This window comes from Ursus arctos, unplaced genomic scaffold (genome assembly GCF_023065955.2).
Source record: "Ursus arctos isolate Adak ecotype North America unplaced genomic scaffold, UrsArc2.0 scaffold_4, whole genome shotgun sequence".
Taxonomy (NCBI): Eukaryota; Metazoa; Chordata; class Mammalia; order Carnivora; family Ursidae; genus Ursus; species Ursus arctos.
The window spans coordinates 57,539,874-57,567,379 of NW_026623056.1; the positions used below are offsets into that span (position 1 = coordinate 57,539,874).

The following is a 27,506-nucleotide window of genomic DNA, read 5'->3' on the forward strand; positions in this document are numbered from 1 at the left end:
CGTCTGTCAAATGTTACTAGAACTTCTCTGTAGAGTCTGTCTTCTTATGACTGTGACTGAGAGGGCAGGAATTGATCCCAAACTTCCTCATTCATTTTTAATTCCATCAAAGCACAGAGATGTTATATATAGTTCAGGTTAGTGGAAGTGTGTCCCCACTCAAGAGGTAACTTTGGATCACTGGATGTTGGGTCTTCACCATGCTGAGAGTGACGGAGAATGCTGTGGATAAAAAGGGTTCTGGAACCAGGGAGATGATATAGTTCCTTTAGAAGGGAGAGTAGGGTGTGGGGAATTTGGCACTAGGTACCCCTGGGCTTTCCTCTCTGGACACCAATGGAATATGTGTCAAGCCTTAGTGCTACAGAGAACACATATGTGAGTATGTGGCACTAGCTTGTACCAAAGTAGGGTCCTCCGACTCTGGGAATTAGGGAATTAGTGTTGATTTGGTGAGATTTTAAAAATACAATTTACACACTCCAAGGTGGGGGCACTTATCAGGGAACTAGATGTGGTGTGGAAATTACCATCCACAGAATTTATTGATTGGGCTTTTAAAAATTTCTTAGGAACCATTTGTTTTATTGTGGTCTTAAGGGTTTGGCTCTTTATTATAATTTATATAATTAATTTTTATTTCTGTATTCCCTTTACCTGTTTCTTTGCTAGGTTTGTAGGGCTACTCTTTGGAAAGAAATCATAGCTTCAGTTTAGAATTTAGGGACTGTAAAATTCAGCTGATTCTGGAGCAAGGTACATGCCCCAGAGTTATCTGCTAAACAGTATAGGCTTAACTGGACCGAGTAGGGCAAAACAGGAAGGAGCCCCACTTTATACTATCTTTTTTTTTTTTTTTTTTAACATTCAGCAGCTTTAGCATTTGAAAGCAAGATTACATTTAGGAAAGAGAATGGGGAAGCATTTTGTAATTTGTGGTCAAAGGTGATAGATGGAAACATTTTGGTTATGCTGTTTGCTTTTCTTTGATTTTAAATATAAAAGATATAAGTAATAGAGAAAACCATTTAGGTACAAATTAGGCAAGTGAGGCAAAGAGATGCTGGATATCATTTTTATGTGTTTTATAAACACTCAGTCCCAGATGAACCACACTATTTCCTCCCTTCCTTTCCTCCATCTCAGAGACTGTAGAGGCTCTCAATTGTCAGTTGGAATGTGGACAAGCAACAGGCTCAAAATTACTAGCATACAGAAAAGTATTTTTCCCGTTAAAAAATAACTTGAACTATAGAAGTTATGAATAGGGTTTTGTTCCATAGATTCTGAAAATAATTCCATTAATATATGAATTTGTGGTGGAGGTTAGGATTATAATACTCTTGAGCTAGAAAATAAAATTCGGTATCAGAAAAATTATGAATTACTAATCATAAAATTCAGTTTTCAGTAAGAAATAACTCTAGTACTATAACTTTTATAATAGCGCTGCAACTCAATCCCCAAATATCATTCTTTTGCTGAGACCATCAACAAACTGAAGAATGAACTTTCTTTTTCACCTGAATTGTCCACATTGATGAGTTGCATATATTAGTAAATGTCAACTTCATTACACTTTAGGGTTCGGTAGGTATCGTTCAAACAGATAATTGGCTGAGTTGACTTTAAGAACTTAGCTGAGAGGTGTGCTTGGAAATTTTCATGTTACTTTTACTAAAACGGCTTGTTGGAGGTTACTTTTTCTGTTGTTGTTAAGTAAGGAAACTGACTATAACTGGCTAGCGAAATAGAGAGACTTGATAGTATAACTACTGTTCTTTTACTGTCAGGAGTTTATTTTGATGACCTATATTTTCTATTGGAAAAAAGAGTAAATCAGGAAATTCTTATCAGGCTGACAGCATTTTTAGACTATGCGGTGCGTGGGTGAAGTGGGACTAATATTGACTTGGCCCTAATGCAGTCATCCGAGAATACATATTTTGGTTGTTTTTGCATTCCATAAGGTTTTATCATTATTATCCATGAAGATTGTTTTCTCTGTCCATGGGAAGTGACCCCGAATAGCATCTTGCCTGGGAGACAAAAATAAAGGCTACCACTCCTGCTGCATTTGAAAAATTGATTTGTTGAGCAGAAAAAAGAAAAGCAAAAAAAGTGATAGAGTTATAAAGAAAGTTTCATGGTCATTGATAAAATGTTAGAAAAGAAAGCATTTCAGCTTTGTATTGCTTTTGTAATCAGTTGTAGTGATGTATCTTTGAACTTATTTTTTTTTCCCCTCAAATCTGTATAGCTCAGAAGTCCTTGTAAGTTAGTATAGCATAATGGTTTATGATGATGGATTTTATCCATAGGTGTATTTTTCCTCTTCATGTATGATCATATAGCTAAAAATTATTTTTGAAATAATAGAATATCATTCTCCAGGCATGCGTACTCTGCTTCACCCTTAAAAGCACGGATGTGCACTTGAAATTTTAAGTTCAGATTTTCGTTGAGCATATTATACATTGTAGGTGGGTAATAGGCTGGTGTCTTAAAAACATAGTTAACTGCATATATATCAGGCAGCACTGTGATGTGTTACTTGGGCATACAGTAGGCTACATGAATCAAAATAATTTGTCAATATGTCTGCAGAGTGAATTTTATAGTCCCTGACACGAATTCCTAGAAATTGCATGGCTGCGAGTAAATCTTACAGCGTGCTTTATCCAGCCGGGGTTTGCTGAGGGATGCTAAGCTCCCTGGTGCTCATGCCCACCGTCTCTTTAACATCTCCTCAAGAGAACTCTTGACTCAGTCTCTCAGCCCATGCTCCGGAGGCATGATGACACTGCAGAACGTGTCCAGAAAGGAATGTGCTTGCATTCTAACAGTGACAGTAGGAACTAAGAGCGACAAATTTCCAAATAAGTGTCAGGAAAAATTGAGGGAAATGATATGAAATCATAGATTCCCTTCATACCCGGGGGACTTCTCATCTTAAATGTAGACAGTCTGTTATTGTCTAAATCTGCCTCCCCCCCCCCGTTTATTCATAATGTCAACATTAAAAAGATATGTAAAGCTTTCAGAATCGTGTCATTTGTTGATGAGGTGGTGAAAGCAGAAAAAAAAAAAGATTTCCAGTTTTCTAATTGTGCATAGGGGTTTTTAACAATTACACTCCGGCCTTCATATAAGTTAGAGTGTATTTACTCTGTCCTCTTCAAGGGGGACAGCTGGGTGAATCTGTCTGCATGTTTTCACTTAAAAGAATTAAGTGCTTCTAGGAGGCAGAACTCAGTTATAAGTTTGTAAGGAGTTTTTTTTTTCCCCCAAACTATTTCCCTGTACTTTGCCATCTTGGTTAGGTCATAAAATGCTCTCTAATATATATATATATATATATATATATATATTAGTATTAATATATATTGTTATTAGTATTAATATATATTGTTATTAGTATTAATATATATTAATATATATAGTGCCGTAAACCAGTGTGTGTGTATATATATGTATACATATATATACACACATATATACACATATATATATACACACACACACATATATATTTCTGTCAGAAGAAAACACCTTGAAAAACCGTACTTCAACCCCTCCTTTTGCAAAGGGAAAATGGATGCTCACAGGGCTGAAATGGCTAGCCAAAGATTTCAAAAGCTAATTGGTGACGAAATTAGGACCACCAGATGCCCTGCTCCCCAACGTAGCATCTTTCCACCATGCCATGCAGTCTCCCAAGCTTTTTTCTTTTTCTTTTTCTTTTTGCTATTGCACAATAGGCTTATTTTTGTCTTTAGTGCTCCAAATCAACTTTTTGATAAAGAAGATTAATATGCAGTAGATTCTTTGGCCTTGGAACTAGAAATTCTTTCCAAGTCCTTGGTAGTGTATTTTTTTAGTTTAGGCATTCCAAAGTCCTTTTGAAAGCATTTGTATTATGCTAATGATTTTTGCTATCCATTCTGCATCCTCTGTTGATGAGGCAGAATATCCACTTAGCAAATGAACATTTATTTATTTTAAAATAATCTTCAGGAAGTGGTATTAGCAGTCAGCTTTAAGTGCCTCATATATTACTGTTAGTCCAACGTAAGCTTAGATTCATTAAATGGAAAGAATACAGTTATATCCCAAATAGTCTCAATACACAGCCAACTTATTTAAGGTGGAGGATCCAATTTTCTTGCAACTGTAAGCAAGGACTTAAGTGGACTTATATGCATTCATACCGGACTTCTTTGAGAAAGAACAGCCCCTATGATTCCACACTGCACAAATTAACTTGACTGAAGAGACTTAGAAGCTTAAAGTGCCCCAGAGTTTTATGTTCCCAATAACTTTCCAGTCAGAAAATTCAAAGCTGGAGAAAAAAAAATTAAACTTTAAAATAACCAAACTAAACTGTTGTCTCTGGCAGTCAACCAGAAGAGAGATTACAATAACGATAGAAAGGGAAGGCTTGGAATCTCTAAAATCATGCACAGTGAAGATATGTTTACCAGGAAACCAAACGCCAGGACAAGGTGACACTCTTTGGAAAGGAAGGGGTATTTTGGACAAATGCAAGGAAGTCCTAGTTTGCCTCACATTTAATAAAGTCTCCCATCTCATGAAGTTGGGGATGGTAGGGACATGTGCCATGCCAAAGAAAAGGAGGGTGTTCAGAGTCGGTAGAAGCTTGCCATCGTGCACAGTAACTCTGGGCTATTGCAGCAAAGATGCCGGGCTGATCCCTTTGGGAAGTATGCGTATTTCTGTCTTGTATCCTTATGTGCAAGGGAAATGTTCAACGAGACTAAAAATATTATGCTCAGGATGTTCAGGACAGATCCTAAGGCAGACTTGTGCATCAGACTTTCTGTCATTCTAAAACTTGGGTGCTGAAGTTGGATCCCATTCCCATAGGCCCTGTTTCCAGCTAGCTTTAAAAAAAAAAAAAAATCCCAAACTAATTCATCCAGTAATAGATCATAATTTAAGGTATTATCTCCAGAAAAATATTTTCATTCAAGAAACAAAAAGCTGTCTGATACTTGAATTTCAGGTTCTGGCAGACACAGGGAAGAAAATAATTTTGGGCAAAACTCTGCCCTGAATCTTTCAAAAAGCACCTCTTTAAGCAGCTGGTTTTCTGCTTTAACTATTCATTTAGGAAGACCCAATAGTGCCTTGAACCAGTAGACCCAAACATCTGCTGCTAAAAACGAGTCATATATACCATATTTATAGATATTTCAGTGGATACCAGATTTATGCCAATAATTTAAAAGTGTGGTCTGAACTGGGGTACCTGAACTATTTTTCATTTGTCTTTTGCTTTAGTAGAGGGGAAGAAAAAGAAAGAAAAGAAAGGAAGAATGACCTAAAGTAAACAGGTGTCCTTTTCTCTTAGAACTATAATATTTTAGTTTGCCAAAACACTTGTCCTTGGCGGATGGAAAGAGGGGCGGGGCGGTTGAAGGAGGCATCCTTTCTTGTTACTGTGAAGATATGTAAAGGAGATACCAAAACTAATTATTAGGAATTGGGCTCGATGACCTGTGTCTAGAAATGAATTAGTCTTCGATGGTCTGTAGGGTACTTTTGGCTGGTGTCCTGCAAAATCAGAAGAGGCGGCCAGCGTAAGAAACAAAATTAAGTGTGAATTTGTCTAGAGCTCCAGCCTGTTGCTTATTAGGGTATAGAGTTGGACGAGACCTCTGAGATAATCGAGTCTCAAAATTCCTCATTTTCAGAAGAGGGCCAGACGGTTTGGTGACTTACCCAGACTCATGGACTCATTTTGGTCAAATCCTCCTTCCTAGTACCGTTCTTTTCTATTGTGGTCCCTTGCCATCTGGACTTCTTTGGAAACAAGGAAACAATTAATAATTTACCTAATGTTATCTTCTTGCTTTTCTTATTTTAAAATTTTTAAATGTTAGCTACTTGGAGAAATTAGACAATTAGCCATATGGATAAACTGTGAGGTTCTCTTTATTTATCATTGCCCTTACAATGCTCTTTCAACTAACTATGAGCGGTTTGAGTATACCAATAGGCTATGACTTTTATCTTTGTGGCTCCATGTCTTTGCACAATTACTGATAGAAAAGAGGAATTAATTGGCTATTTGATGAATAACAGATGAATTTTTAAAAATGAAGTCATACCCTATATCTAGTAATAGGATTATAAAGACATATCAGAAATTCACATATTGGAAACTTGTTTCATTCAAAGTAGTCAGTTTGAGAGAGAACACATACCCTTATGATGTGATCATTGCTTGAAATATTTTGGGAATGCAAATTTTGAAATTCTCTCTAAGCATGTGGCATATTTTTCTGGAATATCCTAAAACTGGAAACTTTTCATCCTTGGAAGGGATGAGTTTGATTTTTGGTAATGACCAGAATCATTGAGAGGCAAGTGTGCTCAAAAATAGCTGATCAAGTTAATATTATTTTTGGTTTGTTCCTCCTGACTGTCAAGAAAAATAAAAACAAAACAAAACAAAACAAACAAACAGAATCTCAAGTTATGACTGTGTCTCACAAAATTGGCTCTGGTCACATTTTCAAAATAGAATTTCCAGAAAAATGGTAGGTAGTTGTATTATGTATCTGACTTGCCAAGGGGACAATACCTTTTTAGATATAGACTTCAGTTTTATGTAGATATATATCTATTTTGAAGAGCACTGCATGATTTAATAGCCATAACTCTGATAGATATTTACATCTCTTTTTTTTAATGTTTTAAGTAACTTTGACTCTCCTTAGTTATGGGATGCCATTTGATGCCTTGGTGATTGTGGGCTTCTGTTTATTTATTCGATTAAAATAAATATATAGCGACTCATTTCCTTTAGTCTGTTTTCTTGGCGCGTGTTCTGTAGTCGGACAGAAATAGGTTCTAATCCTGTCCCGGCCATTTACTAGTTTGATGATCCTAGCCAAGCAAATCAGTTTTTGCATATGTAAATTGGAAACACTTATTTGGACAAAATGTTTGTATTTGTGTGTATTTTAGAGAGGGAAGCAAAATATGATATGTAAAAAGCCTGTGGCGTAGCTCTTCATCCCGGCCCACCCTCCCTTAACCTGATTCCTCCTCCTCTTCCAAATAGGCTAAGGATCAAAACTGCAAATCTCTCTGAGATTATTTTTAAAAATCTGTTACCAAGTAAATTCAGAAAAAATACGATCAAGGAGCAGTCAGCTGCTTTTATGGACTTTACACTTTGAAACATAGGGAATTTGAAACATTTACTCCAGGCTAGTGATCCTTTCTTATAGGCGCCAACCATGTTTTTTAAACATAAGAGAATCATTGCATTTAGAGAAGAGAGCCAGTAGAAATTGGGAAAAAGAAAAGAAAAAGAAAAAAGAACAACAACAAAAAAAAAGACAAAGCTGTTTCCAAATATCCAATGATTCATTAAAATACTTTTGTTTTTTTAGGAAAAGAAGTTTCCACATATGCACAGTAATCATTTGGCATTTTGTAAGCTTAAGCCTTGGGGAGTTAGTGGTATTTGGCTCCTGACATGGAAGTCTCTCTTGTCAGACAAATCCTTTCCCCTGCACATTCCTGTGAGAGTTTGTTCCTGTCGTGCCTTGTGGCGGGCTGTGAGGTGGCTGGGTATGGGCTGCACTGTCTGGGCCTACTCCTTCCTACGCTGCTTTAACCTCTTCTTGTGAGTTAGTTTTCACTTTGTGGCTGCTAACTCCGTCATTGTTTCACCTAACATAGGGTCATTTCACCTGGGGGAATATTGTCATTACTCTGAAATGGGGATGAGCCAGTTAACGTGCACTAAATAAACCAATTTGTAGGTGTTGAAGTCCCTTTGAATGACGTCTTTATTTTGGTTAACAATTCTTCAGAGTCTTGTAAGAAGAGCATGAGTATTTCTGAGATTTGGATATTTTTAGGAAGTGAGTGTGCATCTTGAGGAAAAAAATATGAACTAGATTGCCTTTGGACCTCGATTCAGGAAATCTAGGTTCTGATGATTTGAGATTTATTCTCAACATTTTGAATGTTATATATTATTCTCAAGAAAGAATGTAACGCCAGGCAAGTTTCATTCCAGGGAGCAAACGGCAAGTGAATACAGAATATGGCAAAAGTGCACATGAATAATTTACTTAGTTAAAAATAGGCGAAGAATTGATTTACAGTCACCAAAGCACAGATATCAGAAAGTAGCTAAGGCTTAAGAGTCTATGGAGGAGCATATTAAGATGGTGTGGTTGTCAGCATATGAGTCAATTGCTGTTTAAATTCTGTTCTTGTTTTCTTTGTGCTCACACTTAATATTTTTTAAATGTATGCAGATTGTTCAACATCATTAGTCATTAGGGAAATGCAAATCAAAACCACAGTGAGGTACCACTTCATACCCACTAGGATGGCTATAGCTGTAATAATAATTCTTTTAAAATCCAGAAAATAACAAGTGTTATTTTTCTGCCAAGGGATGTGGACAAATTGGACCCCTAGTACATTGCTGGTGGGAATCTAAAATGGTTCAGCTGCTGTGGAAACAGTTTGGCAGGTCCCTAGTAAGTTAAGCGTAGTGTTACCATATGACCCAACTATCATACATACCTACCCAAGAGAATTGAAAAGAGGTATGCAACCAAATACACATATACAAATATTCATAACAGCACTATCTGCAGTAGCCAGAAGGTGGATATGAGTCAAATGTCTGTCCGTGGATACATGCATAAACAAATTGTGATATATACATATAATGGAATATTACTCAGCTATAAAAAGAATGAAGTACTGTTTCAGTGTGAAGGAACCCTAGAAACATGCTAAGAGAAAGAATCTAGAAGCAAAAAAGTCACATACGTATGATTCAATTTATATGAAATACCCAGAATAGATAAACTCCTAGAGACAGAATGTGGATTGGCGGTTATCATGGACTGGTGGGGAGGAGTCAGAGAATAGGGAGTTAATACGTCATAGTTACAGAATTTCCCTTGGGTTGACGAAGTGTTTTGGACTAGATAGAGATGGTGGTTGCACAACATTCTCAGTGTACTAAATGCCACGGAATCATTCACTTTCAAAAGGTTAATTTTATGTGAATTTCACCTCAATGAAAAAAAGTTAAAAGAAATTGGGCTATCAGGAGAGCAAAACTGAAGAAAGACATGCAGTACCAAGTGTGGACAGGGATATGGAGCAACAGGAACTCTCAACTGGTTGTCCATGTGTAAGATTGTTAATATTACTTGAGAGGACTGGCAATATCTGTTAGGGCTGAACCACATCCATATCTACCCTGTGACCCAGCAATCTTCTCCTCAATATACATCCCCAAAGAAATGCAGACATATGTTCATTAAAGACATACTCAGATGTTCATAGGAGTACTATTTGTAATAGCCCAAATCTGGAAACTGGCCAAATGCCTGTGAGTGGTAGAATAGATAAATGGGTTACTACACAGCAATGGGAATGAACAGTCTAAAACTACATGCGACAATATGCATGAATCTCGTGAACACGATATCGAGTGAAAGAAGCCAGACACTAAAGGGTACATCCTGTATGAGTCCATTTATATAAAGTACGAAAGGCAGTTTTGGCTAATCTACATTGATAGACGTCTGGATAGTGGTTGCTGTCTTGAAGGAAGCAGTGCCTTCTGGGGGTACTGATGATCTTCTACTGCTTGGTCTGTTGCTAGTTTCATTGATGGTCTCAGTTTATGAAATTTATGAACTATACGTTTATGACATGTAGCCTTTTCTGTTTATATTGTTCTTCTATAAAAACATTAAAAAGTGTGCAAATTCAATGTTAGCATTTCAGGAAGCTTTCAGGCCATTTGAATTCTCATTTTAACCAGTGGTATTGATGGTGAAGCTAATCGTGTGTATTCATGCACACATGTGTGCACATGTGTGTGTGCGTGTGTGTGTGTGTGTGGTAAATGTAACTATTTAAGTTGGTTCACTATAATTTGTGAAAATTGACTCACTTCTATCTGAGAAAAGTACCAGAGAATGATAGATATGCCTTATGTCCTGCCTTTCGGTAGGTGTATCATAGGCTCCCTTTCCATTTTATTTATTTGATAGTCTCCAAGCAAATGTATTTACTTAATAGAAGACCTGTCTTAAAGAGCTGGGAGAGACCAAAAAAAACCCACCATATTTTATATTCATTGAAAAAATTGTATTTAAATAGAGTCGATACATATATTTTTATAAAATCACTGGTGTTTGCCTATGAAAAGAAATAATGTATCATTATATATTTATGTAAATGCCTATGTGTATATACATAGATATGAAGTGTAAAGGATATAGGGAATAGACGCAACCATAAACAGAAGAATGATTTTTAGAAAATAGACTACTAAAAGGTATTTTGATACAATGACAGATTTTGTTCACTTTTTTCCCCACTTCATATTGACTTTTTCATATGTAAATTTTAGATTAATTTATTTGTATCCGACCATTCAAAATTTGGTCAAAAAAGAGTAAATGAAACTTATAGCATTTAGAAAATTGTATAATCTTAAATAAATTGAAAATCTATAGATTAAATTCAACTGCCATTAATTAATTAAGATATTTTATTACTGCTATTATTGGTCATAATACAATGCTATCTTTATATCAGGATTTGCAGTTGTAAATCTTTTACATATATATAAAACTTTAATTTTATTTCATCTAAGAATTATTTGCTACTTGGGATAAAATAAAACATTGCCTTTCTTGGGATAATTAGCACAGCCCAGGGCTTTTTCCTTCAAAGAATAAATATTAAAATTAAACAAATGAACCAATTAGATGCAAAACCTGACTCTTACAAACTGATGCTGAACTAGACATTAACAGGAAAAAAGATCAGTTTCAAAGATAGTAATGAACACCAGTGGACAGTGAAGTCACTCTCTAGATCAGTTTTAACTCCTTTACTATATAAAAACAGTGCTTCCTCTTAACATGTTGGTGTACTTGGCAGAGAGTGTGTGTATATGCTTAACGGCATAACTTCAGATAAACACACATGCACACAGAGAAATAGTACTGTGATTTGACTAATAAATTGTAATATTTGTTTATTTTATAATGGAATTTAAAGTCAGAAGTAACTTTAGAGGCCATTTAGTTCAGTCCCCTCATTTTATACATAACCTTTGTTACCGTGGTGTTTTTACTATTGAAGTTAAATATAAACATGTTCAAACCTGTGCAAAACAGATTGTAAGAAATACAACCGCACAGTCATTACAGTCGCCTGTTCATCTGCAAGGCGTATTCACTCACAGGAATGAATTATCTATTCATCAACAAGCGATAACCATATTGACACAGATTTTAAATATAAAGTAATACATATATTTATAAATAACAGCTCCTACATAATAACAAACAGCTCCTAATATGCCTGAACATTTCAGGGCCCACCTCACTCTAGAACAACATGTTCAGGGGCGCCTGGGTGGCTCAGTTGTTAAGCGTCTGCCTTTGGCTCAGGGCATGATCCCAGCATTATGGGATCGAGACCCGCATCAGGCTCTTCTGCTGGGAGCCTGCTTCTCTCTCTCCTACTCCCCCTGCTTGTGTTCCCTCTCTCTCTGGCTGTCTCTCTCTGTCAGATAAATAAATAAAATCTTAAAAAAAAAAAAAAAGAAAAACATGTTCATTGGTAGGGTAAAAGGGTTCAATTTATTGAATGATGCATTTGTAATTTGGGGCTATAGATTTTTGAAGCTAGTAATTACATTAGAAACACAAGTCTGGGTTATGTGTTTTGATAACATTTGCAAAACTATGTGCTTACGGAGTATTCTAGAATGATTTCTTTTTTTCGACTCACATTCATTTTCCAGCATGCATTTTTTTCTGAAATAAAAATGGTGTAACAAAGAAACGGGTTTGCAGGTATACAAATGATAGCTCATTTCATCATTAGGATAATAAGTTTTATAATCTTTAGCATTATCTTATATATATAATTCAGATTGAAGTCGTTGCTTATGAAAATCATATGTACTCAATGAAAAACATTTGGAAATATTGAAAAGCAGGAATAACAACTGCAGAACCTACCAGCCAGAAAACAATAACATACCACTTTGGTGATTTTTTTCCCCCCACACTAGATACCCCTCCCCTCCCCTTCTAAATACACATAAACATACCTGCATGTTTTTATTCTGCGTTCTGGCTCCACCACTGTCATTCTCTGTGACTTTTGGCAAGTGGCTTCACTTCTCTGTATCTTTGTTTCTTCATCTTTAAAATATGGATAGTAACAATAACCATGATGTAGAATAATGAAAATTAAGTGAGGTAACGAGTTCAAAGTTTTAGAAGAGTGCCTGGTGTAACATATATTGACTATTGTTACAGCTGTGATCTTATGTTTTAAGAATATTTTTAAAATAACAGAACTTTCACCTTTCTGTTTGAAAGCCACACTAGCCATTGGTAGCACCTTGTATTGTTTTCAGTAAAGCCATAACATCATCTTTTTTCCCCTCCATGATACTGGTGGCAAGTGGCACATCTGCAAAATATGTTCCATGCAGAATGGATCTTCACACAGACTTACGTTGTCATTTTAGTTTGATTTTCGAGAAATGAGTTCGGCACATCTGCCAAATCCTTTTATAAGATGCTACATTCCTTTTTTATTTTAGTTTATTTCATTTACGGAAAGCTCTTTTCTTCTCCCCCCCTCCCCCCCCAGGCACCCCCTCCTGTCTCCCATTCCTCTCTGTCCCAAACTATAACGTTGATGTACATTAAAACTTTAAGATAGAAAATTGATGAAAAACTGGAAGGAATCTGTCCATTTTTAAAAGTCATTCTCCTTTTGGTGTGTTTAGGTTATGAAAAAGAGAAACCAAACAAACCTGCCTTTTATATTCTGAAAATATATTATCTGGTAATGATAATTTACTTTTTTTTTTTTCCTACCAAATTTGAAGTAATAGACTTCTTTTTTCAGGGTGGGAAGGAGAAGATTGGTTTGGGGAGGGGAAAGATGGAGTAAAGCAGACTGAAGAAGAATCAGCTTGCAAACATATGTTAATATTTAGATTTTTTTTAAGTGAAAAGTTAAGTAGTTAATGCTTTTTTACAAACTGTCTTTGATACCGTGTTTTGTTTATTCCATCCCAGAAGAAGTTAGCGGTATACAGCAAGATGCAGGACTCTCTGGAAGTCACCCTTCCCAGCAAACAAGAGGAGGAGGAGGATGAGGATGAGGAGGAGGAGGAGGAGGAGAAAGACCAGCCTGCCGAGATGGAGTACCTTAACTCTCGCTGTGTCCTTTTCACTTATTTCCAGGGAGACATTGGGTCAGTAGTGGATGAACACTTCTCAAGAGCTTTGGGCCAAGCCAGCACCCTCCATCCAGAATCTGCCATTTCAAAAAGCAAGATGGGGCTAACCCCCCTATGGCGAGGTAAGAATTCAAAAGCAGATGCTCTCCGGGGCACTGTCTCTGTTTCGCAACTGCCCGTACCAGGTTCCAGCTGGAGACTTGCCCCTGGAGGACGGATATCCACTTGCTTTTTAATTTTTAAGGACAGCAAGGAATTTCTTTCAGACAAACAGCTGGATCAGTTTTGTCACATGTGGAATGCAGGGTTGGAAAGGATGCAGTCACACCCCTTAAATTCCTCATGGAAAGTAGTGATGCAACTGGCCTGAGTTTATAGTGGCAGGACGGAGCTGTGAAGCGCCATTCCTTAAAGCCCCAATGGCCCAATTTGGATCTCTAAATAATAGGCGTGCCTGGATCAGCTTTTAAAAATTAGCTCTTGCTCATTCCACTAGGTGCTACGTGGTGACATAGCAGAAATCTGAGTCTGACCCAGGAGTCCAAACTTTGAAAGCCTTCTGTGTTCTCTTGACAGTTTTCTCTGTCCTGCTTTGTTGTGGTATGAGCTCTTGCCGTTTACAATCCAGACATTGTTGACTCTGTCTACATGGTTTAGACTATTGTTTTTACCTTGGTAAAAGTAAAGCAGTCGTTTGGCCACCCACTTCTCTATTTCCTTCTCTACAGAGGTCACAGAGGTGTGTTTGAATCTGATTCCTAGTTCACAGAAATCACTGGGTGACATCTTAATTGGGCAAATTACAAGGTTAGGGGAAAATAATGTATCATTTCAATGATAGTTTCAGAGAAATGTGTTATGGATGTTTCTTTTGAACTCACCTGGTTATAAGAAGCCTCTAGTAAAATTATTCTCAAAGTGTGGTTTCCAGTACCAGGAACATGGGCATCACATGGGAGCTTGTTAGAAATGCAAATTCTTGGGCTGCGCCCCAGAACTACTGAATCGGAAACTCAAGGGTAGAGCAAATTGTCTTTTAACCAGCCCTCCCAGTGATTCCAATACGGGCTCAAGGTTGAAAATCATTAATCTAATGCCATTAAAAGCAAAGATTGTAGGCCTCTAACACAGACGTGGTAAATCAGTCTCCAAGGGGAGGCTCTGGGAATCACGTCTTAACCAGTGACCCAAGCGATCCTATGGTGAGGAAAGGCTGGCCACCTGTGGTAGGCCACCTGTGGTAGAGGGCTGGTAAGAGGTAATACGTGGTCATTCCCTCTCAGCATCAGAGGAATGCTTCTGCTTCGTTGTGGGAGAGGTCATGGCTATATGTAATTGCCAGGCCTGACCTGACTGCCGGCTTGTCTGCCTTCCTTCCTTCTTTCTTTCTTCCTTTTAGTACATATGAACAACACTAAGATAGTAGTGACTAGAGAGAGGAAGGTGGAATACAAACCCAAATGATGGAGACCTTGATAGAAATGAATTGGGGAGCATAATTGCTTATTTGATTAGTAAACATGGATTTCCTACAAAACTGAGAACTTAGTCCTTAGAAGCCTAAGATGCTTGTGGAATAGACCAATATTCTATTTGATAGCATGTGGTAAATACTTTTAATATGTGTTTAAGGTGAAAAATAGGAAAACTTCAGTAAATTTGCTGGCTTTAATAAATGAGTCTGATATATCAATAATAAATCATATCATGATAATCTGTCCTAGGAGGGTATTAAATACAATGCCGCCGCCTTCTTCTTCTTCTTCTTCTTCTTCTTCTTCTTCTTCTTCTTCTTCTTCTATTTCTTCTTCTTCTTCTTCTTCTTCTTCTTCTTCTTCTTCTTCTTCTTTTCTTTTTTTTTTTTTTAGCATAGTGGCGTATACAACCTAGTAATCAGTTAATCTGGAATATAAAAACAAGAGCCCAAAATTACAGTTAGATGTGAGTGATTATCTATAACATTATAACCAGGATAGTTTCAAGTGAGGTTCAAGTGTGTATATGCAAAAACTCTACAATCCAGTGTTTTTCCCATTATCTGTGTGACTGAATAGAGGTCTTTGGACTGATGCCCAATGTCCAAGTAGAAAGGATGGATCATAGTAATGTTTCAGTAACTATTATTACAATTTTCTTGGGATTATCTTAAAATTGGCCTTCAAATCTACCTCTTGTTTCATTCATTGACATAAGCAGCAAATATTAAGGTCCCACTATGTTCTAGGCAGTGGGAATATATGCGTGAACTTGAGAGTCTAAGCCTCTACATTCATGAAACTTTTCAGTGGAAGAAACAGATAATAAGTAAATAATGAAATGCTAGGTGTTGTTTTTCTCAGGGTGAAGATAGATGCTCTCTCTGAGTCTGTTACATGTGGGCACAGACCTGAAGGAAATAAGGATGTTCCTCATCATATGAACATCTAAAGGGAAGTTAATCTGAGGCAGTGAGGACACCAAGTACAAAGTCCCTGTGGAAGGACTGAGCTCAGAGTGTTCAATGAGAAGCAAGAATGCTGCCTTGAGTGGAATGAAAAGCAGAGTGCTAGGGAAAGACTAGGATTTTTAGGGCTCTGTCGGTTTAGTGTGTCAGGGTGTGCCGTGCAGGCAAACACAGCAGGCTCTTCAATTTTCATCTCTCCCTCTCCGACTAAGACTACATATATCGTATCTAGTTTTCGCATCATTTTCCCTAATACTCAAGATAATGCATTTCTGTCTGGAAAGTCAAGAATACATATGAATTAAATGATTATGACTGAATTAGATGATTCACATTCATACCATTTATCCCAGATAAGAAAACAAAAAAGTTCTCAATATAGAATTTATGGGCATTAACTATGAAATCTTTGGTTATAGTTTCCTTGTTTATAAAATAAGGGGGTTGAATTAAGTGACTGTTCAGATCTTTTCTCTGTGAAGTTCTGTGATTTCAAGTGTGTTATTTACTTTCCGTTTGTAATAAAACTTTGCCATGGTTGTTTCTAGTTGTGAATTAGTCGATTTTTGATAAATATACACAACTTGGATGTGATTGAAAGGAGATCTACAAAAATATAATTAAAGGTTTAGAAAATAATATCCTTAAGAGAAGTATAGTAAATTGGGATTCCAATGTCTGGTGAAGAGAGTTCTTGGTAATTTTGTATTAATTGCCAAAGTAACACAGGTTTGGATAATGCAGTCATTGGATTGTGTTCATTTTGAAGTTCCAGTATGGGCCTTACTATATCTGACTGCAACATGATCTTGGATTAATTACTTAAATCTGTCCAAGCTCAAGTTCAGCTATAATATGTGTTTATTGATCTATATTTCCCAGGGTTATTGTAAAGATTCTTTGATAATGTGTATGAATGATTTGTGGCACAGGGCTTTATGCAAGGTGTTAAATGATCAGATAGATGCCTTTTCTCTCTTCCTTAAGTAAGTTTCCACTCATTGATACATAGAAAACCAACCTTGGGTTTTTATCCAGAAACATTGTTTTTGGGAAGCTTGTATTTCTGGCAAAAACACAGTGTCTTGGACAAAGTAGCTACTCAATGCTATTGACAATGTTGATGGCCATGGCGATGATACTTTATGCAGGAGCTGCTAACCAGCTGTATTAAATTAAAGGGTCTAATTTATGGCATGAAGTTTTTACAGTGCTACACAAGTGCTACAGTGCTACAAAGGAATTTAAAACTGAGTTATGTTTGATTGCAGAATATATTTCCACAGTAAATCTTTAGACAAAGATAGAGTGTCAGCTAATAATGGAATAATGGTCATACTTTAAGTGTGTGTCTTGACAGAGTTAGGAAAGTCCTCTTTAGGTGTTTGTAGCTTTTAGGCAAACAATTGATAGGAAATATTTGTACTTTATTTGGCACAATATCACATCAATTACCTCTTATCCCAGTATATATTCTTACAAGGATTGAATGGGGCTTCTCAGTTGAGAAAACGGAATGAATCTGATTACGCTCTTAACCCCACCTAAATAGAAACATTGGCTTCCAATAGGTCTATGCATTGATCTCAGTGCCCAAGTGTTACTACGAAAAGTGTGTGTGTGTGTGTGTGTGTGTGTGTGTGTGTGTGTGTAGGAAAGTGGAGCAGTTGAGCTTTAACAAAATGAAAATATCACTAACTGAAAAACCTTGCTGTGTGGTGAACTTGTATTTTGTTGTTGTTACAAAATAAGTAATTATTGCTTGATTTATTTATATAGTGTCTGCTTAGAGCAATTCATTTTCATTGCAAAGACCTCTCAAAATGAGCACTAACCTGAGACAGTAAAAGAGGAGAAAAGGAAGGACGATCGTCTCCTGAGCTGGGCGAGACTGGGAAAGACAGCTGAGCTGCATCTCCAGGAGGCACTGGAGGTCATTGCTGCGGCAAGTTTAGGACAAACACATGAGGGAAAGTGAGGCCTGACCTACCTCATCGTCCTGCCTCCTTGAAACTCCCATTTGAGTCACAGTGTCCACTGTGAGCAACTCTAGAACAAAGTAACTAGAGGACAAACTTTGGACATAATGGTAATGCCTAATTCCTGAGTGACAGAAAACACTGGGAAACGTAGCCTTTACCTCTGACCCAACAATTTGTTTTCATGGGAAACAGAAGAAGAGGATGGGAATTAAATTACAGTAAGGACCCTTTGGGTTAAGAGTTGAGTCACATTTTTTTCACTTAATAGAAAGGTAAATGTTATCTTTTAATGTTGATGTTTTGTATCATTATTCTAAGAGTGTTTCCTGGAGATTTTAAAGATGATTTAAGATAAAGGTTTTACACCATTCTATTGTACCATTTCCCTTTTAATATAGTTTTCATTTTTTCAGAATTAAGTAGTAAAATGTTTAATTTTTGAAATTAAATGTTGAATTTTCTCTGGCTTAAATTGTTTGCCCTTAGGGTTTTTTTTTTCCAGAAATATTTAGAGCTAATATAAAAAGTACCCCATCTATTATGAAATTGAAAGAATAACTTGATGTTCCATGTTAAACTCTCCTGTGTCCTTAAGGTGTATTTCTGTGTAATTCACACAGTAAGAAAACTGGGTATGCCTTGGATGGGTTGTATTAGGCAACATAACAATTTTGTCATTTTGTTTTTTTTAGAAATAAGGGTGTGTGTGTGTGTGTGTGTGTGTGTGTAAAATTTTTTTTATTTCCAAATGCAAATTGAACCAAAGTGTATTTAGGTTTTTTGTATGTGTCATAATGTCAGTGTTGGCTGACATCATCCAAATATTGAGTACCATTGAGTCCAAAGTCACCATGGAGTATTAACATCTGACAGTTCTGAATTGCCTCCACTAACCTGAAAAGTAATATTGCATGGAAATAGCTTGTGCACAAGTTTTTCATATGCTTTTCCATTACACAAATGTGGCTGTGATTAAGTACTCGTAAGCAAAGAGTCATGTAATGAAAAAAATTTACATACGTATGAAATAAGCATACTGATTCCCAGGCATGAAACAAAGTATATCATCTGTTTCTTTGTATTAAGATTTTTTTTTAACAACCAAGATACCAGATAGTGGTTTTGAAGTGTAGACGGTCCATAAACATATTTTCTCTTCAATATTGTTTCATTTACTTGTAAAATGCAACACTGTCTTTGAAAAAGGCTGCATAGATCTCTGCAGACTTTATATTAATCTCAGGAGACATATGGACTGGGAAAATATTAAGTTGCTTCTAATTTTATTTTTCCCTGAGGCATTTTAAAGCTTTGTTCAGCCTTTATGGAACACATTTTTAAAAATAGATTTCCACTTTCATTGACAGTGTGTTCACTAATTACAATACAATAATTCATAAATAGGGTAATATTTTGGGTAAGGAATTTGTTCATTAGTCACATTTGTGCATGCATATCCAAAAGCCTAAGCATCTATAAAATACAATTGGGTCCCAGTATATATAAATGAAAGGAAGTAAAAGGAAAGCATCCAGGAAAATAACATAGACTCTATAGTTTTGACATTTTAATGGGGGATTTTAATAAGGTGAACTCGGTGTCTCTGGCATGCGCCTGTGGGTTGGGCTTAGCAGTTTTCATAACGGGATTCTGGCCCCATCAGGAGATGAAAGTTATGAGCAGGATGAAGGGTTTGGTATCAAAGATTAAATCCGTGACAGCAAAGTGGCAGATCCAGGGTGGCAAAGCTGCACTGTATAACATAAGGAGTCTCTGTAAACTTTTTGCGTGGGTTTTAATTTTAACATTGACAGAAATCATTGTGGGTGTGACAGAATATTCTACAAATGGCCACCATTTAAGGCAAATCGAATTTTCGTCTCACAGCTTACACAACTTTCTTTACAGGTCATTAGCAGCCACTTTTCACATGTCAAAGGGAGACAGTTCTGAAATAAAACATATTGGCCCCAATGCCAGTAAGTTTGACTCTAAGTGTTATTTTCTGATAGATTCGATGGTGACAAAGCAAAGTCGTTCAGTTAGCAGTTTGCCTGGACTGTTTGAGGCTTGAAGAACAGTGTGCGCTTCCATCCTTTGCCTCTTGGAGAATATCATTATTATTATTATTATTATTGTTATTATTTTTTTTTTTTATTTTTATTTCCCCAAGGGGTTTGAGAACCTTGGAGATTCTGCGGAGGACAGACTTGAATGTGAGACACCAAATAGCTGTCTTTTTGCAGAATGAATGGGGTGAATGATGGTAGCCCTGGTGTAGGGCTGACAGGGAGAGAAGGGAAGGGTCTGCAGTGTTAGTGCCAAAGTCGTCAGGAAAGCTGGAGAAAGGAAACATTTGAACACCACGGTGAGATCCTAATTACATATAGGGTGGCTGGTTCAATTGACAGAAGCTTTCCTCTGTGGTAAGAAAACTACGTCCTGGAAATTTATGAAGTGAGAATATGGATATGTCAGACTTCTGAATACTTTTATGTCAGAGTACTTAGGGTCTTCACTCGGTGGAAAGATCTAGCTAGATTCTTTTGTGTGGAACCCTGTATGAAAATAGTATCTTCTTATATATGCATGAGTCATGGGCAACCTTATCTTCACCTAGAGATAGACTTCATAGGGCACTTTACAGAATGATAGAAATATAGAGCCAGAAAATATTTGGAATTTTAATTCAAATACCTCATATGGAAGAGACAGAGCCACAGAGAGATCAACAGATCCATTTGAGGTCATGAGATCAGATAAGGTAATTGGTAGGTGCTCGCTCTCTGCCTGAGCTCTCTCGACTTCCAGGCCTGAGCTTGCTCTTTTATACCTCACAGTAGACAACAGGCTATAGCTGGAGTTGTGGATCTTTCTTGTCACAGATCTGACTTTGTCATTCCCTAGATTAAAACCCTTCAAAGCTCACTGGCACCTCCTCACCCAGTGCCACCATTCATCACATGGCTGGCAAGGCCTATCTTGGTCTTTCTTGGACCCAGTCTGAATTTATAGTCTTAATTTTTTGCCACCTTCTGCCCACGTAATTCTTCTTTGTTCCTCATATGCTACTTTGTGTGTGTGCGTGTGTGTATGTGTGTGTAATTTTTGGCCTTTTTCACATACTGTTTTATTTGCCTAAACCACTCTTCCCAACCTCTTCACAAGGCTAGCCCTACCCACCCTTGTAATTTATTTGTTCTTGGGCTGCTTCTGTGCCCTCTCTCTGTGCTTCCCCTTATGGGAGCTCCTACCAGGTCACACTGCACATGTTTACTTATTTATCTGGCCCCTGCTAGATTGTGATCTGTTTGGTCATTCCTGACCTCCCTATGCTTGGCACATAGTAGGTCATCTATAAATATGATGATTGAGTGGAGAAATTTAACTGAAGACAAGAGTTGGGGGGGTGGTTTCCCTCTTTATTTATCTCTAAATGCTATTTTTTAAAAATATTACCCCTCTTCCTAATCCCTCCTCACACCTATTAGCCCTACTTGAATCTCCTCCACTCGTGATCTCCACAGAGTCCTCACAGAATTCTAGATGTTCATGTCATGGTTGCAGTTGTGCCCTCTTGTGGCACAGTTATGAAGAGTGCCAGCCACTGAGGCAGGCTTACCTGCTTTCAGAGCCCCGTCTCCTACTTGCCAGCTGTGAAATCTTGGGCTTCTTCCCTGCCTCAATTTCCGTATCTCTAGAATGGGGGTGATAACAATAACTACCTCATAGAGTTGGTGTGAGGATCCAGTAGGAACATCCATGAAAAGCCCCCGGACTAGGATTGGGCATTTGGTCACTGTTACTAAATATCAACAACTATTATTCTCAGTCCAGAGGCTCCTAGACCTCTACAGAAAAAATAAGTTTGGGCTACACTCTTCTTGATGAGAAATGAGCATACTTCAGTGTAATTGTATTTCCATTTATTACTTTCAGCATTAAAATATTGTTTGAATGAAAATTGCATTTGTGTTTATAAGAAGTTTGATAAACATCAGCATTTCCAACCTACCTGAGTCACATCTAGGGCATAAGCTTTCTTTACCTGTGATGTATGTACCTGTGACCTCTGCTCAGACCCGATGGCAGAAAGCCACCCAGCAGGAAATGAAGCTTTTCAATCCCAGACTTGGCAGACCTCAGCCTAGACTGTGACTGCATAAACTAAGCAAACAAGGAGTGGGGTGCACTCGTTCAGCACCTTGAACCGTGTGCCTCGACTTGGTATGGGATCTCAGAGACTTAACTGGTATCAGTTTACCTCTGTGTGACGAGAAAAGAGTGCCTACTAATTAGCCTGCTTGTAAAATATGGGACAAGTAGAGTAACATATAGGACAAGTATATCCTAGAACTGAATCTTATGTAAATCATTTTTCTGTCTTCTCAGACAGCTCAGCTCTCTCAAGCCAGCGGAGTAGTTTCCCGACTTCCTTTTGGACCAGCTCTTACCAGCCCCCATCTGCACCCTGCTTGGGGGGTGTTCATCCTGACTTCCAGGTCACTGCACCCCCTGGCACCTTTACTGCAGCCGACCCCAGCCCCTGGCCGGGACACGGGCTGCATCAGACTGGCCCGGCCCCTCCCCCTCCCGCGTCTGAGTCCTGGCACTATCCTTTGGCATCTCAGGTGAGCCCATCCTACAGCCACATGCATGACGTGTACATGCGGCACCACCACCCCCATGCCCACATGCACCACCGCCATCATCACCACCACCACCACCCTTCTGCTGGCTCTGCCCTGGATCCATCCTACGGGCCCCTGCTGATGCCATCAGTGCGTGCAGCCAGGATTCCTGCTCCCCAGTGTGACATCACAAAGACAGATCCGACTACAGTCACCACTGCTACCTCAGCGTGGGCCGGAGCCTTTCATGGAACCGTGGACTTAGTGCCAAGTGTGGGGTTTGAAACAGGTGAGCTGGGGAATTTCCTCCTTTCCATAAAAAGAAGGAAAAGTAAAGACATAAATATAAAAATGTGGAGGATGTTTTTAAATACTTTGAAATGTTCGTTCTCGTCTATGTAAAACTAAGCGTGGACGGTATGTTTATAGAACTAACTGCTTTGCAATAATTCCTGCACTCCTGCAGACACTGGGTGACTAGCTTGAGGGAGGTGTCAGAACTTTTCTCACATTTCTTAAGCTAGTCATCTGTCCCTTTGAGCTGGAATCTCTACTACCTAATGTTTACAAAGAATTGAGCACGTTCTTTCAATCTCCTCAATCTCTGTGCTCTATACCACGTATAATGCTGTAGACAATTCAGAAGTAGTAAGCTTGGGTCATCATACCTTATCTCCTTTTTGTCAGGTCTTACCTAGGATTTATAAAACTGCTTTCTGGAATATAACCCATGGAATATAATCATGGTCTTTTGAAAAGAATTAGGAAACATATATTAAAGGAATGGATTTCCCTTGTCTTCCCTCCCTTCCCCTTCCCTTCCTTTACCTTCTCCTCCTCCCTCTCTCTCTGTGTGTTTTAAATAGCATAAGACTTAAAAGCCTACTATAAAGTTTATATTCAACAGATTTCGATAAAATTGGTAGGGTAAATATTTCTTCCCAGAGCATTCAGCTCCTCTCTGGAATTCACTAATTCTGAAGGTCATGGTGTTAAATGTTTGATCTTGGTTTTTAGATCCGACAACTCATATTAATAGTATTAGTAGGTTTGAGCTCACAAAAATCAGAGGCATCAGGGGCTAAAATACAAATCAAGTCATTGATTACATCCCCAGAGTTTACATTCCAAAGTCACCCACCTCCACCTCTAATCCCAGGTTCTTTTCCTGGAGTACTTTGTGATATATTAGGACTTTCTTTCCAGAAGTTTAAAGAAGCTCATTCTTTTCTTAGTTTTTCTAGTTTTCCTTAGTTTTATTCTTAGTGTGCAAGGTCTTTAACCTGAATGCTGGTTCACAGCAGAGGACTCCCCAGAGTTGCTTAGCATAAAGTTGCATTCACCCTAACAAAAAGGACATTCTTATTTTTGTTCATTGGTTCTCCGCTGAGCTTTCCAGTGTTGCTTGTTGCTTAAAGTCACCTGTTTCAGTTTCTTATTAAGTCCCTGGGTTTAAGCTGCTTTTCTAGACAAACTATCAGGGTACTTGATTCTCTCTATGAAAAGAGAATGTGATGGGGCTAATCACCACCCATTCCTTTCTTTGCCACATACTACACAGAATGAAGGCAGTTCTTACTTTGTTTGATGCCTGGGGCCGGATCGGATTAGAGTCCCAGTTTGGTAACTGCCATCATGGGCAGCCAGTCTCTGGAGGCTCTTCCCTATCTCACTTCTGGGGTATCTGTGTGGCCAGAGCTAACAGCACTCTTAGCAGGCATTGGAAATGTTCTCTCCTTTCTTAGTCAGTCTAGGCTGCTATAACAGGATACCATACACTGGGTGGCTTAAACAACAAACATTTAGTTCTCGCAGTGTTGGAGGCTGGAAAGTCCGAGATCAAGGTGCCAACACATTGAGTGTCTGGTGAGGGTCTACTTCCTGCTTCATGGACACTGTCTTCTCAGTGTGTCCTCAACTGGTAGAAGAGACAGGGGAATTCTCTGGGCTCTCTTTTATAAGGGCACTAATCCCATTAAAGAAGGCTCTGCTTTCATGACCTGATCACTTCCCTAATCACATCCTGGCTCCTTATACCATCACTTGGGGGTTAGCATTTAGCATATGAACTTTGAGAGGGTCACAGACATTCGGTCTATATACTGTGCATTCCATAACATAAAGGGGAAAGGGGACATTGATTGCTTGTTGCTCTCTGTTTCTATTTCTCTGTCAGCTGCTACCTATTTTGCACTCCTCCTTATTTTGGGTGTGAGGTTTATTCACTTACTCATAGTTCAGAATTTTGGCTTGAAATAGGCTCTTCGGGATGAAAAGTCATCCTACCTTTTGGAAGTGGAGGAGAGAGGATTTTTGTTCTTATTGAAAAACCTACAGCGTGGACCCATTTGGGTCTAACATAAGTAGTTCGTAAGATTTACTGAGCTGTGAATTAACATTTACTGAGTACCTACATATAAGGTATTGCCAGAGGCACTTTGTTTATATTACTGTTTTTAATTCTTAAACTAAATCTGAGCTGGATGTACGTAGGTACATTAACAATAAGGAAACAAAGCTTGGTTTTCCTATTTGAAAACTGCTTCTTAAATCTAAAATGCCCAAGCTTGATTTGAAGTAAAACCTACCCCAAATCTAAGAAGTTGCTGGGGTACCATCTCCCTGTAAATATAGATAAATTTGACTTTTAAAGCCTATTGGACTATTCATAATAAGGAATGCAGGTTTACCTATTGGAAATACATAGTGCTCCTCTTTGTCAGTGTGGTTTAGGATGATGACCAAGATTCACCCCGTCCCATAGTTTTGATCCAGCCGAGAAAACAAGGAGAAGGAATAAAGCAGATAAAGATCACATCATTGGCATAATCATTGATCAGGCTGAATTGGAGATACTCAAGTTTGGTTTACTCCCACAATTGGACTTCTAGTATCTTCCCCTAAGTTTAAATTCTGGGAGATTCAGTCCTAGAAAAAATCCAGACTTCAGAGAAGATTCCCTTAGACCTCTTCCTTGTCACATAATTTAATGCCTCATTACTGTGAAAAGAGATTGATGGTTGCCCAGATTTGCCTTGAAAAGCATGGTCTGAGGCACGAACCTGGTGTGCCTACCCTGCAAAGGACAGAAGCAGGAGGAGCGTGTGCCTCTCTGCGTGGGTGCTGGCCTAAAAGAGAGACTGGGGGAGGGGCTGAGCTATATGTACTCCTTTTCTTTTCCTAAACTCAGAAGTCCTATCAAATATCACATCTCTCTTTCTCTGGGACGATTTAGAGCGGAGTGTTTTAGGTCAGTTTCCCTGGGAAACAGAACCTAAGATACAGATTTGATTGTAGACAATTTATGGGGTAGAGTTCTCAGGGAAACATCTTTGTGCAATGAGAAAATTGGGCAAGAGAAGTCTCACTATGATTACATTCAACAGAGGCTTAGTGGATTCTGTAAGGAGCTCTGGAGTTGGGGTGGTACTTTTTAATTGTCCTACTTTAAGTCAAGGTAGATGGGCTTTTATACATCTGCACTGACCAGTTACTGGATGTGTTTCTCTGGAAAGGGGACATTACATTAGGCAAAGTGACTTTATTCTGCTGAAGGCAATTCCCAAGTCTCAGCACGGAATGGGGAGGGACTTGATGGCCCACCGCAGTATCCACTGCAGGGGAACTAAAGAATAGGAGCTACCCTTCCACTTTTCTAACTACTTAAAAAGAACAGAAGTTTCCGTGTCATATGCCCAAGCCAAGAAGGTAGGGTAGTTGAAAGGAATGTGAGGTGGGTTCCTCTGTACAGGCTACGCAAAGTTGAGTCGACCAGGTAGCCCCAAACAGTGGCTGAGCTCAGGACTAAGCATCAACACTGGGTGACTACTGAGCAGTCGAGGGAAGAGCTTGTATTCAGGCGAGACAGGTCTGGAACTGCTCGATGTGCAGGTATCAAGGCCACCAAAGTGTAGGTCATTTTCACGTTCCATTAGGAGGCAAATAAATGAATCCAGCAATTTTGAGAGCGATTTGGTAAAGGATATGTATGACATATTCATCAGTAGGGAAAGGTTTAATAGTTTTAGGTGCATTTTTACTTTGCAGCCATTTAAAGAAATTAAGAAAATCTGGAAAGTTGAATATGATATAATGCTTAGTGACAAAGTTTTCTATAAAGGGCCTGATAGAAATATTCAGTGCTTTGCGGGGTCACACTATCTCTGTTGCCACTACTCAACTCTGCTTTTGTAGCATGGTGATTACAGCCACAGACAGGACTTAGATAAGTGAAGATGTCTGTGTCCCAATAAAACCTCATTGATGAACACTGAAATTTGAATTTTATTTGTCATGAAATGCTTTTCATGTGTCGTGAAATGCTACTCTTCTTTTTGTATTCCCTTCTTTCTCAGTCTTGTAAAAATATACATCCCATTCTTCTACTCTTAGCTCATAGGCTATATATAAACAGAAGTGAGTCTGATTTGGCCTGTGGGCTATAGTTTGCTGGCCTCTAGGATAGTTCCATATGGATCATTCTTATCTGTCTACACCCACACACATGCATGTGTGTGCCTGCACTCCCTCAATAAAAATTATCTGGAGGCATATATCACAACTTTTAATGGTCATTGCTCCTGGCAATTAGTGTGTGGCCTGAGCTTTGAAGCCAGACTGCCTGGTTTTATAAGCCCCACTCTATCACTTAGTAGCTATAGAACTTTGTGCAAATTACTTAACCACTTTGGTTCCTCAAATTCCTTTAAAAGATGCTTCATTGGGTTGTATTGAGGATTAAATGAATTAATGAAGTAAAACATTTACAAATGTGCTCTGCAGGTAATAGCTACTCTGTAAATTTTAGCGCTCAGGGAAGGTGATCAGACCCCTACTTTTTGTAGATTTAAAAAATACATTATTGGTGGAGCGCCTGGCTGGCTCAGTCGGTGGAGCACGTGACTCTTGATCTTGGGGCTGTGAGTTTGAGCCCCATGTTGGATGTAGAGATTAGTTAAATTAAATCTTTAAAAAATATATTATTGAGGGGTACCTGGGTGGCTCAGTGAGTTAAGCCTCTGACTTTTGATTTTGGCTTGGGTCACAATCTCAGGGTCTTGGGATCGAGCCCCGTGTTGGGCTCTGCTCTGGGCATGGAGTCTGCTTGGGATTCTCTCCCTCTCCCTCTGCCCCTGCCCACCGTGCTC

The 27,506-nt window shown here is 38.4% G+C and overlaps 1 protein-coding gene across 8 annotated transcripts in view; it reads left to right on the top strand.

Moving 5' to 3' along the window:
- The window catches only part of VGLL3 (vestigial like family member 3), a 55,576-nt gene that overhangs the window by 1,257 nt on the left and 26,813 nt on the right, over positions 1-27,506 (top strand). For 3 of the 8 annotated variants that reach the window (XM_026490181.4, XM_048214931.2, XM_048214930.2), the window contains exons 2-3: positions 13,308-13,425; positions 22,121-22,648. In XM_026490181.4, the coding sequence (XP_026345966.1) occupies positions 13,308-13,425; positions 22,121-22,648 (646 nt within the window). Of the gene's footprint in view, positions 1-13,139; positions 13,426-22,120; positions 26,639-27,506 lie in introns of those variants that run through there. The other 5 variants (XM_026489918.4, XM_044381149.3, XM_026490106.4 and 2 more) reach the window with 3 other exon arrangements.